The 12,509-nt window shown below is 47.5% G+C and overlaps 1 protein-coding gene across 1 annotated transcript in view; it reads left to right on the top strand.

Moving 5' to 3' along the window:
• The first annotated feature begins 5,845 nt into the window (after nucleotides 1-5,845).
• LOC130111098 (40S ribosomal protein S17-like) overlaps nucleotides 5,846-12,509 on the top strand; it is a 13,694-nt gene continuing 7,030 nt past the window's right edge. Inside the window, exons 1-2 of the mRNA XM_056278134.1 lie at nucleotides 5,846-5,892; nucleotides 6,611-6,762. Of these exons, the coding sequence (XP_056134109.1) occupies nucleotides 5,890-5,892; nucleotides 6,611-6,762 (155 nt within the window). The 5' untranslated portion in view covers nucleotides 5,846-5,889. The remainder of the gene's footprint in view (nucleotides 5,893-6,610; nucleotides 6,763-12,509) is intronic.

Below are 12,509 nucleotides of genomic sequence, written 5' to 3'. Positions count from 1 at the left end.
ACAAGCAATTCGTACGGGAAGCCTGAGGGGCAAGTGATTTTTTTTCTTTCTCCTTCTTTGATCGGGATCATTTTTGTTGTTGAGGAGGTGTGGTCTTGTATGAGAAAGTCGGACTGCGTTGGGATTGGGATCCCGCGGGACCCAAAGCAAATCTCGCGAGAGCGGGCGGTTTTAACTTTGCTGCGGGTGGTCAAAAAGTAAACTGCGGGTCCCGCGATTTAGCTAGCGCTAACAAGAAAGACTGAGTCAACAAATGAAGTTGAAAAGAAACTCAAAGCTGGTTATTACAATACAAAAACAAAGCAAGGAAGTCTGATATTTGGGGGGGAGGGATTCTCAGTTGTGACAGACAAAGATGGAAAAGAACTGGACTCCGTTAGCTGCGACAAATGTCATGAGCGTGTAATCTGGGTCATCGGGGCTCTCCCGTCCCCTGATTGGTGTTTCGGTTCACCTGCGCCCGTTATTGTATTTTTAAATCACTTCAGGACACAGCGCTGTCGCTCGACACAACCTCTCCGTGGCATTCTTTATTTAGACTGACACAGCATCAAAGGCAGACCCGATCAAACAACCCAGAGCCCGCAGGCATCACCAATCGATCCCAGCACAATAGAACAGCACCAAATCAAATGCAGCACTGTCGATGTGTGCAGACATAACATTTCCCCCCCCCGCCCCCCGGCAGGATTTCAAACATGAAAAGTTGACACAAAGTCCTCTAGGTGGCCAGGGCGTAAACGTGTGCGAACAGGTCGCGGGGAGGCCTGAGGCTGGGCAGGCCGAGGTGGGGAGGGAGAAGGCAGGGGAAGCTGAGGCCCAGGAATATCTGGGGCCCGTGTAGGAGCTGCATGAAGCCCCGGGGCGTCTCGCCATGCTGAGGGAATGGCTATGGTTGTGTCACCAGCTGTGTGTGGCGGAGCTGACACCTTCCGTAGACGACTGGAGTGCCACCGAGTGCCATCGCTGAGGAGGTAAGTGGCTGGGCCCAGCTGACGGGTGACTTGGAGAGGAGAGGACCAGTATGAAGCCATTTTATTGTCCCTGTGGGGCCTGCGGACCCTGACCCAGTCTGACACATTGATGTCTGGCACCCTGGTTCGTTTTGACTGGTCAAACCGTTGCTTCATCCGCGTCTGCTGACGAGTGACTGAGGCTCTGACCCCAGAGGGAGGTGCCTGAGGTGTGGAGGGGCGGAGCCTGTCAAGGGGCATGCACAGTTCCCGGCCTAGCATGAGAGAGGCTGGGGAGACGCCTGTGGTCGAGTGCTGTGTGGCCCGATAGTGCAGCAGAGTGTGACGGAGGGCCTGCGTGAAAGAGCACCCTTGGGCCATGTGTGCTCTGAGGCCGTTCTTCAGTGACTGGTGAAAACGTTCAACGCCGCCATTGGCCTGGGGGTGGTAGTACGCAGTGCGTATATGACGGATGCCCTTGCTTTCGAGATAAGCAGTGAACTCAGCAGAGACCAGCTGAGGGCCGTTGTCAGTGGTGATGGTCTTTGGGAGGCCCCAGCGAGAGAAAAGAGAGTCCAGGAAGTCGATGATGATCACAGTGCCGGAAGTGGTGAGTTCAGGCCATTTTGAGTGTAGATCGTAGGCGACCACCATGAAGTGTTGGTGGTGGGGAACTCCATGGATCTCACCACAAATGTCCAACTGCAGGTGTTCCCAGGGCTGAGAGGGCCAGGCGAGAGGTTGCAGGGATGGGGAAGCCTGGTGGCCAGTCTTGCCTCTCAAAAGGCAGGCAGAACAGTCCTTCACCAGAGCCTCAATATCTCTGTCTATCCCCGGCCACCACACCAGGTCTCGGCAGCGCTGTTTCAGTTTCACAATGCCCAGGTGGCCTTCATGCGCCGTATTCAAAACACGTGCACGGAGAGCAGCTGGGACAACTGTGCAAAACCCACGTGCCACGCAGGTGTCGTTCCAGCAGGAGAGCTCCTGTCTGACTCGGGCGAACGCAGCCAGCTCCTCTGGGACCTTGTGAGGCCAGCTGTTCTGGATGTAGGTGCGGAGCTGGGAGAGGACAGGGTCCTGTTCGGAGGCTGCCCTCAGCTCCTGCAGAGAGACAGTGGCCTGGAGGGGTGTGTGTAGCATTTGGACAATGTCCTTTTCCACACAGTCAGTGTCCGTCTGTGGAGCTGGGGTGGAGACAGAGCGAGAGAGCAGGTCGGCGACAACATTGTCTCTGCCTGGGGTGAACTGCAGGCTGAAGTTGTACTGGCGGAGGCGGTCAGACCAGCGGTGCAGCCTCAGGGGTTTGTGGCCTGTCCCAGATGTGGACAGCAGCGCTGTCAGGGCCTGGTGATCTGTCCTGAGGGTGAAGGAGCGGCCATAGAGGTAGAGGTGCCACCTTTCACAAGCCCAGATACAGGCTAACACCTCACGCTCACCCACGGAGTACCGCTGCTCGGTCAGGTTGAGGGCACGGGAGGCGAAGGCAATGGGCTTCTCCACACCGTTCTGGGTTTGAGACAGCACAGCCCCTATCGCTGTGGCTGATGCGTCACAGGTCACAAAGGTGGAGCTGGAGATGTCGAAGTGAGCCAACACTGGTGGTGAAGTCAGTTGAGTCTTGAGATCACGCACAGCGTCACTGCATGCCTTTGACCACACCCATGGCTCGTCCTTACGCAGCAGCTGGCGCAGGGGGGCTGTGGTCGCAGAGTACTGGGGAAGAAACCTCAGGTAGTAACTTGTCATACCCAGAAAGGAGGCGACCTGGGCGGCCGAGCTGGGCTCAGGGATGGCCTGAATGGCGTCCACGTTGGATTGTAGTGGAGTTACACCGCTCGCTGACAGCCGGAACCCCACGAAGTCGATGGCTGGCACAGAGAGGACACATTTCTCAGCATTGAGAGTTAGCTTGTGCTTGGACAGGGCTGCGAAGACCATGTTGAGGCGCTTGTCATGGATTTCACTGGTGGGCCCGTGTACCACTATATCGTCCAGATAAATGGCCACGCCCAGTATGCCAGCCAGCACGGAGACCATGATTTTCTGGAAGCAGCTAGGGGCGGAGCTGAGACCGAAAGGCATCCTGGTGTAGCGAAACACTCCTGCATGTGTCACAAAGGCTGTGAGGTTTCGGCTGCTGGGGTGGAGGGGCACCTGTAAGTACCCCTGTCTGAGGTCGAGCTTGGAGAACACCTCAGAGCCATAGAACTGAGCAGTGAGTTCTTCTGAGGTGGGCAGTGGATACTTATCAGGGACCACTGCCTTATTTACTGCACGTAGATCGACGCAGACACGCAGGCCCCCCAACTTCTTCTTAGCCACCACGAGGTTTGAGACCCAAGGTGACGCGTCCACCGGTTCAATGATGCCAGCTTCCAGCAGTTGTTGCAGCTCGGCGGAGACCCCATCACGGAGAGCCAACGGGATGCGGCGCAGTGGTTGGATGACAGATTTCACAGCAGGTTGAGGAGAGGTTGATGGGCGAAGGCGGAGAGGCAGCCCAGCCCCATAAACAGCGATGGCCACTTCTGCTGCCAAGGTGTGGCAACAGTCAGGATTGCTGCCCCCCTTGTGTCTAAGAGGGAGAACCCCAGAGCGGAGAACAGGTCCAGGCCCATCAGGTTGGCCCCACGGCGTGCCACATGAAAAACTGCATTGGGCACCAGCTTGGTTCCATAGCGGACAGTCACTTGGAGAGAGCCAACCAGATCGATTTTGGAGTCACCATACCCACAGAGGACAGCTGAGGGTGCGGACAGTGGCAGTGAACCGAAAAATTGACTGTAGGTATCAACATTCAGGAGAGACACACTTGCACCGGTGTCCAACAGCAGGGGGATGCACACATCATTAATGTTGACTGTGCATGATTTGAATGACACTGGCCCAGAGCTCACCTTGTGAATGACGGCGGTTGAAGACTGGGGGGTGTGGCCCTCTGACCCAGCCGGGGATGATCGACAGACGTTGGCAAAGTGATTGTGCTTACCGCAGCTACGGCACGTCTGGCCACGGGCAGGGCAGTTCTGAGCCCTTGAAACATGAGACCGAGACCCACAGTTACCACAGGACTGTTGAGGGCGGGGCCGAGAACGCCGTCGTTGCAGTTGCAAGACGTCCCCAGTGGAGTCGGCGCCCGCCTCGCTCTGGCTGGGTTGCGTCCCGAGGGGCAGCCGTGAGTAGAGGGAGGAGTCGTTGGCAGCTTGACTGGAGGTGGCCACTTGCTGTGTATTTAGCATAGCATCTGCTCCCTCAACCTGTAGTGCGATGGTAATTGCTCTGGACAGCAGCAGATCGTCTTTTTCCAGCAGGAGAGTCTCACGCACCTTTGCGTTGTTGGTGTGTTCGATTAGCTGGTCGCGAACCATCTCGTCCTGAAGCGCGCCAAACTTGCATGAGCTAGCTAGCCCTCGCAAATTAGCTACGTACTGCCGCACAGACTCATCAGGCAGTTGGTGTCGCTGACGGAATATAAATCGCCGAAGGAGGGCACTCTGTGGAGCAGCGAAATGGGTGCTCATAAGTCCCACAGCTTCGTCAAAGCTTGTGACGTTCCCCAGAGTCCCGAGCACACGATGACCCTCTGCTCCCAAGCAGTGTAGCAACAGAGCCGTCTTCCTAGCCTGGCTCACGTCGTCGAGCCCTGAGGCGATGATGTAATTTTCAAAACTATGTAGCCAGCGAGTCCATGGTACCGGAGGCTCGCCAGGTAATGCCAGGAAGGGGGCAGGTGGTGGGAGAGAGATATCAGCCATCCTCGTCGCCAATATTGTATTTTTAAATCACTTCAGGACACAGCGCTGTCGCTCGACACAACCTCTCCGTGGCATTCTTTATTTAGACTGACACAGCATCAAAGGCAGACCCGATCAAACAACCCAGAGCCCGCAGGCATCACCAATCGATCCCAGCACAATAGAACAGCACCAAATCAAATGCAGCACTGTCGATGTGTGCAGACATAACACCCGTGTGCCTGAGTGACCCTGATTGACCTACGTACAATCTCCCTCCCCTTTCTCCGATTGGCTGTCCGGTGCCTGCCCTGTCCTGCACACCCGCGCCCGATCGCCCTGATTGCCCCCCCCCCCCGCTATATATACCCCTTCCTTGGTCGGGCGTTGTCGCTTTGTCTCACTCACTCACAGAGACTCTTGGTCGCTGGATCGCCACGCCATTTTGTGAGCTTTCCCGCTGTCTGTACCTGCCTTCTGTTCCTGCTGTTTGTAAGTGTTTGTGTTATTAAAGCTTTGTTCAAGGCAAGTCCAGCCTGTCCATGCAGTCTGCGTTTGGGTCCTCTCCTGCTCTCGCCGTGACACGTTACTCCTGATCAGTGCGTTAAACGACACAGGAAACGTAAAACAACCTCAGCAACACATCCTTCACTATGAGCTTTATCTTTTGCTATTTTTTCATAAACTGGAAATTGTGCTCCGCGTTACCGTTTCTCCAACACGAACAAAGCCCTCTCTACATTTTTTGTTTTCAAACTGGATGTCATTTTAAATTGTAGTGAATGAATTACATATCTCATTCATAATATGCAAAAATCCATCAATGTTGTTCATTTCATTGCCTCAGCAACAGCTTAATCGTACAATTACTCTTAAATTACTTCTTTTCTCCTTGTTTTTTTTCTTCCTCCACTTCGGCCCGATACACAGCCTCAGTCTGAAAAGGAGGTGGATACATGGCTCATAAGAACATGGTTGGTCCAGTTGTTGGAGACTTGTAAGAAAGAAAACTGGATTCTGTCTCTATAGCAAGTCACCTTTCCATAATGAGGGCCATAAACCGACACGCTTCCACGTAATCAGATGGAGCTTCAGATTTTCACCACTAGTCGGCAGTATGTACCAAGGTAACATGCTGGTGTTGGCTTTAAACTTCCGGTAACAACTTCCGGTGCTCTTTTCCACCGGTCTGAGCCACCATGGTGGGTAGCTAATACGCGAAACATCATTTTACGATCTATTGCAATCCTATTCTCTGAGTAGACCAATAAACGTAAAAAAGCATCAGTCTAAACATAAACTGATTCAGTCGTCCAGAGCAATTGTTCAGAGTAACAGCTTCGATGAACCAGGCTTTATAAAGCGTTCCCTTTAACTTTCCGCTAGGCGGTAGAAACGGACTATCCGGCAAACGCAACCGGCGTGTGAAGAAGTACAAGTGTCGCGTAATTGTGGACAACTATAAACGAGACATTTGATCAGTCTGTGTTCGTTCAATGGGTTCACGTTTACACCAACATATCGCTGCGTTGCTGAATTATTTATCATTCCAGTGACCACATTAAGGCGGCTAATAAATATGGTTACGTTGTCGTACGGTCCACAGTACAAATCGTTTCATGAACAGTTGAACAATGTGCTGATTGCATGGCTGCTGTTTTGATTTTATATTTGGCGCTGCTGTAAAAGATGCCCACGGTTTCTATAGTGTTTCCTGTCGAATTGCCAGTCTCACTTCTTATGCATAACATTAAATGTACCCCAAATTTGTAACTAAGAATAACATTTGCTGCAATTTCGACTGGTTAACTATTGTAACCCGTAACTGGTGCATACGTGATTTGAAAATCATGAGGATTCTGGAGAAGTGGGTGTGTATTTACCGTGAGGGGTGCATTTATGTGTGTTATCTTAACACAGGGACGGGTCAGGACCAAGACAGTGAAGAAGGCTGCCAGGGTTATCATTGAGAAGTACTACACACGGTTGGGTAATGATTTCCATACCAACAAGAGGGTGTGTGAGGAGATTGCCATCATTCCCAGCAAGCCACTGCGCAACAAAATCGCCGGGTAAGTACGCTGCCAGTGCATGACCGCATAAGAGGTTGCATAGGTTCATTGGTAGTGTCTCCAGAAAACCTATTCTTTTGATAGGCTGTCCAGCAGTATTGCCTATATCCAAGGGACAACCTTGCTACTGTGTATTTCTGTGCCAGGTTGTGGCAGTCTCCTGTCTTGTTTGTCCACATGGATAAGAAAGAGCAGGGGGGAGCTTTAGGCTGCAGCCCTACAAAACAGATTACTCTTGTCAAACAAATTCATCATCTACATTATGAACTATAGACACTATTGATGTTCCATGTATTTAGCTGCCCAATCCCAGATCGCAGCCCTGCAGTTGTCTGTGTTAGTTCCAGTGTAGCTTTCGGGGAAAGGAGGCATTCTCAATTCAGTTGCAATTCTGTCATTAATAACTGCGTCAGTACACAAAATTCAATAATGAGACTGCTAAACACCACTGAGAAATATGAAATTATTGGTTTGTATACATATTGTAGCTTTCTGAAAAGAAGTGGATTCATGAGGTACCATAAGATTTCCATCCTTAGGCGTCTAAGTTTTTTCATCTTTTGAGTTCGCACTGAGTTACAGATTTTGGGTAAAAAATGTATCCTTGAATCTGATTTGAATATGTTTGACTGCTGGAATAGGCTCCAGCATCCCCGCGACCCTGAGAGCAGGATAAGCGGTTCAGATAATGGATGGATGGATTGTCTCATATTTATCATGTCAGTTACCCTCAAATAAGCAGTCAAAATGAGACCTCTTTAGTATTACTCAGCCCCCAGTTGGCAGGTATGGAAATACTAGATGAGTGACAACAGTGGTACAACAGCTTCTTACTTACAGGAGATGGAATCCCTACTATTGGTTAATTCACTGTGTACTTGTACTAAAACTGTTATTCTCAGAATTGGTAAGATCAGTGGTTTGGAAAATACATGGTTGATGAGTTGTTTGTATTAAAAGATGCAACATGGCATTATGAAAGTAGTGTACCTATCTAACAAGTTTCAGGGGGGAAAAAGAACGATAGTTAGCTACAGTAATTACACCTAAGAGTATTGCACTAATAACAACCATATTCATAGAAGATTAATATACCTTCTACTTGCACGTGATGGTCCAGGAGGTAGGAATGTTATCCCTAGGAGAATAGGGAATTGGACATGCTGGATTGGGATGAACCCCTAAAACTAAAGGACTCTTTCAAGGACAATTTTTTGACAACTTTATTTGACTATTTGTCCTGATAATACATTTCCCATCTCTCCACCCTCTTAGTTTCTTTGTATAGTGCGTGCCAAAAAATGAAATCTGATCACAATGTGGGCACAATGCATACAAGAATGCATATAAACACCATGTGTAAATGGAAGAAGTGTCATTGGATTGTTCATTATCTAGGTGACAACCAGCTGCAGACTCCACGATAATACCAGATGTAAATGGGGTCAGTCATGGAAGAGAAAAGGATAGACCCAGTGATGGTGATGTACAATTGGGCCATCGTCTATTGTGGGTTGATTTTTTTTTTTTTTTCCCCAGATGATGCATGAAAGTACACCCTCTGCTGGGCCTTTTTGGGCCTCATGTTTTTCTCCCTGTAAGGGGTCTAGGTAACAGCAGTTTCCAAATCAGTTGTTGAGGCTGGAGAAAGATTCCAGTTCCTGTTTACAAATGTATGACGAGTTACCTGTCAGAAGATGCAACTGATGACTCACAGATTGGCAACATTTTTGGATAACAAACAAAAATATACACTGCAAAAAAGATGAGCTAAAATACAAGAAATTAACACTGAATTTAAGGAGAAAATGATTAAATGAAATTATCTGATGCAGCAAGGTAATTTTACTTGACAAGAAATCTTAGACTAAATTGATTCCAGTCTAGAAATAAATAGGTTCTGGTAGGTGTTCAAAGGTTCAAAATAAGTAGAAAATACTGGTTTTTAGACCAGATTACTTGAGATCAGACTGCTACAGCACAGTAATAAGTAAAATACACTGAATATTAGCAAATAAATCTTAATTCATTATGCATGCTCAATAATCCAGGTAAGGAATTCACAGAAAGTGAATGAACTGATTTAACTTTCTGTGAATTCTTAATTCAAATTTTTTTGCATTCTTAATTTTAGCTCACTGACAAAATTAAGGCCAAGGAACAAGAAAATTAATCACTAATTTAAGTGGAAATTACTTAATACTAGTGAAGTATGATTTAGCTGTTAATTGAAACAAGTAACAGCGTAAATCCACATTTAATTTAAAACTAGCCCTTAATCTCAGAGCATACATCTTAAAACAGGAAACAGATTTTACCGAAATCAAAACCAGGACTGCAAGTTAAATTTCCATCAACATTTATTGACAATTGAAAGCTTTCACAGCAGTAACAGTCTTATTGTGCAAAGCACATTTCAGAAGAGGCGAGAGAGAGCTAGAGACAGAGTGAGAGAAATAACATTTGGACCATTGAAGAACAAAAAAGGTTATCCTGTTTGATCATCAGAGGAAAATATTTCTGAATGAAATAAAACTATACCCGTTAACAGGGAAGGAAAACCGCTCAGCAGAGGAAACTGGAAGAAAAACTGCGATGTCGTAGCTAGCCAAGTCAGGTGCAGGTGCACGACAACAAATGACTGTAAGAAAGTGCAAACAAAAGATAACCACACTAATAACACTGACATTTTATGCATTTGCACTATCACTCAATGAATGATTTCCACACAGTAATTGTTTTCTTATATGCGCTTATGGCATCTTGATCATGGGTGGCATCGCCTGGTACCTCTGTTTGAATGACTGAGAGGAGGGTTGCAACACATTTTGGGTATGTCAGGTGCAAAGCGTAGTAGTACGCCATTAACATTACCATTCAGTCAAAGAATTCCTCCTCTGTTAAGGTGCTCACAGGTACACTACCGTTCAAAAGTTTGGGATCACCCAAACAATTTTGTGTTTTCCATGAAAAGTCACACTTATTCACCACCATATGTTGTGAAATGAATAGAAAATAGAGTCAAGACATTGACAAGGTTAGAAATAATGATTTGTATTTGAAATAAGATTTTTTTTACATCAAACTTTGCTTTCGTCAAAGAATCCTCCATTTGCAGCAATTACAGCATTGCAGACCTTTGGCATTCTAGCTGTTAATTTGTTGAGGTAATCTGGAGAAATTGCACCCCACGCTTCCAGAAGCAGCTCCCACAAGTTGGATTGGTTGGATGGGCACTTCTTTGAGCAGATTGAGTTTCTGGAGCATCACATTTGTGGGGTCAATTAAACGCTCAAAATGGCCAGAAAAAGAGAACTTTCATCTGAAACTCGACAGTCTATTCTTGTTCTTAGAAATGAAGGCTATTCCATGCGAGAAATTGCTAAGAAATTGAAGATTTCCTACACTGGTGTGTACTACTCCCTTCAGAGGACAGCACAAACAGGCTCTAACCAGAGTAGAAAAAGAAGTGGGAGGCCGCGTTGCACAACTGAGCAAGAAGATAAGTACATTAGAGTCTCTAGTTTGAGAAACAGACGCCTCACAGGTCCCCAACTGGCATCTTCATTAAATAGTACCTGTTAGAGCCTGTTTGTGCTGTCCTCTGAAGGGAGTAGTACACACCGGTGTAGGAAATCTTCAATTTCTTAGCAATTTCTCGCATGGAATAGCCTTCATTTCTAAGAACAAGAATAGACTGTCGAGTTTCAGATGAAAGTTCTCTTTTTCTGGCCATTTTGAGCGTTTAATTGACCCCACAAATGTGATGCTCCAGAAACTCAATCTGCTCAAAGAAGTGCCCATCCAACCAATCCAACTTGTGGGAGCTGCTTCTGGAAGCGTGGGGTGCAATTTCTCCAGATTACCTCAACAAATTAACAGCTAGAATGCCAAAGGTCTGCAATGCTGTAATTGCTGCAAATGGAGGATTCTTTGACGAAAGCAAAGTTTGATGTAAAAAAAATCTTATTTCAAATACAAATCATTATTTCTAACCTTGTCAATGTCTTGACTCTATTTTCTATTCATTTCACAACATATGGTGGTGAATAAGTGTGACTTTTCATGGAAAACACGAAATTGTTTGGGTGATCCCAAACTTTTGAACGGTAGTGTATCTTTTTTTTCTGCATGCTTAATTACCCAGGTAAGAAAAGTAAAGAAAGTTGGATGAGTTCATCTGAATACGTTTATTGAAAACGTTTCACCATGATAAGGACAAACAGTTCAGTGTGGATAGGAAGAGTTTCAAGAGAACAGCAGTAAGGTAGTAAGTGTAAGGACAAATAACAGTGGCTACGTTGATAGAGGACCAACTTAATTCTCGCCTGAAGGATATGAATCAGTGCTTCACTGCCATTCCTGAGCCGTTTTGGTGGTGGAGTTGGTGAAGGGGAAAAGTGACGGGAGTGCTGTCAAGAGGGTGATGGTGAAATCCACTATTGGACCAAAAAAAAAAGGAAGGCAACATTAGGCCCACTTAAAATAAATCTATCAGCTGGCCACATACACCGGCCCGCCAACAAGAGCGCCATGAACTTAAGTTTAAGTGCCTCATCCCAATGATTCACCTCTGCTATTAAAATCAAACTGTTCTCACCAATCGGACCACTTGCGGCCCGCTCCAGTAAATGTTTCTGCCATGAAGACTGGCCGGGGAGTCAAACCAATGGCGGTAGGCATCTGGTTGGGCACATGGTGCCCACTAATAGAAGGGGTGTCATCATTACCGTTTCCATTACTCTGCACCTGCAGCAACTGATTACTTTCTGCCTCCAACATTTTAAATAGTTACGCAGTACCAAGATTTAATTTTTGGAGATACAAAATCCCACCGCTGCCACCAGTGTAATAAACTCTGTCTTGGATACAAGAATGTGGAACGCCCACACACAGGATGTTTCCACTGTGCACACAATGAATGGAGGAGGAAACCGGAAATTCAAAAATAAACTTTATTTATTCCACCTGACAAAGATTACAACTACAAAACATAACTGCAACTTACTAAACCTTTAAATATAACTTAGCTCTCCCGGGGGTACAGACCCTCCTTCAGGGTCCGAGCTTTGGCACTGGTTCGGCGTCAGCCAGAGTCTGCTGTGGGGGTCTGCCGGTCCAGCGTAGTGAGGCGTCTCCACAGACAGCAGGAGAACCTCTTCACGAGCTGGAGAGTGGCACAGGCACTCCTATTTGCCTCACTATCTCCCACTTTCCCTGCCTAATACAGGAACCTCGCCCTGCAGCCCGCTAACTATCTTCACCGTCGGCAGCCCTAAACAGCGTGCGAACGGCGCCCACCCCCCGGTTCTGAGTGCAAGTTCCTGCTTGCTTGACTGGGCTCCTGCCCCGTAACGTCTACCAAGCTCCGCTCTCCAGAGACACACGTGCCTGCTCACTCTCTTGTTTTCAACCTGCCCCCCTCACTGCCAAACACCCTCTCGCACAGGTGCCATCACTTTAGCTAATCACGTCCCAAGGTGTCTCCCCACCTGCCGCCCAATGCCTGCTGGGATAGGCTCCAGCATTTCTGCGACCCTGAGAGCAGGATAAGCGGTTCGGATAATGGATGAATGGACTTCCTTGTGATCACTCACTCTGACCTCCTCTATCTCCCTGCCTGGCACGCACAAACTCAGTACAGTATTATAGTTGTTAAAATGTTAATTTTGGTGTCAGTCGTTTCCCAACAGACATACTAACATATGCAATGCATTCATATCTCAATTGGGTATTTATCTTGACAG

Source organism: Lampris incognitus, chromosome 4, assembly GCF_029633865.1.
Source record: "Lampris incognitus isolate fLamInc1 chromosome 4, fLamInc1.hap2, whole genome shotgun sequence".
NCBI classification, from domain to species: domain Eukaryota; kingdom Metazoa; phylum Chordata; class Actinopteri; order Lampriformes; family Lampridae; genus Lampris; species Lampris incognitus.
This window is presented reverse-complemented; position numbering and strand designations above follow the sequence as displayed.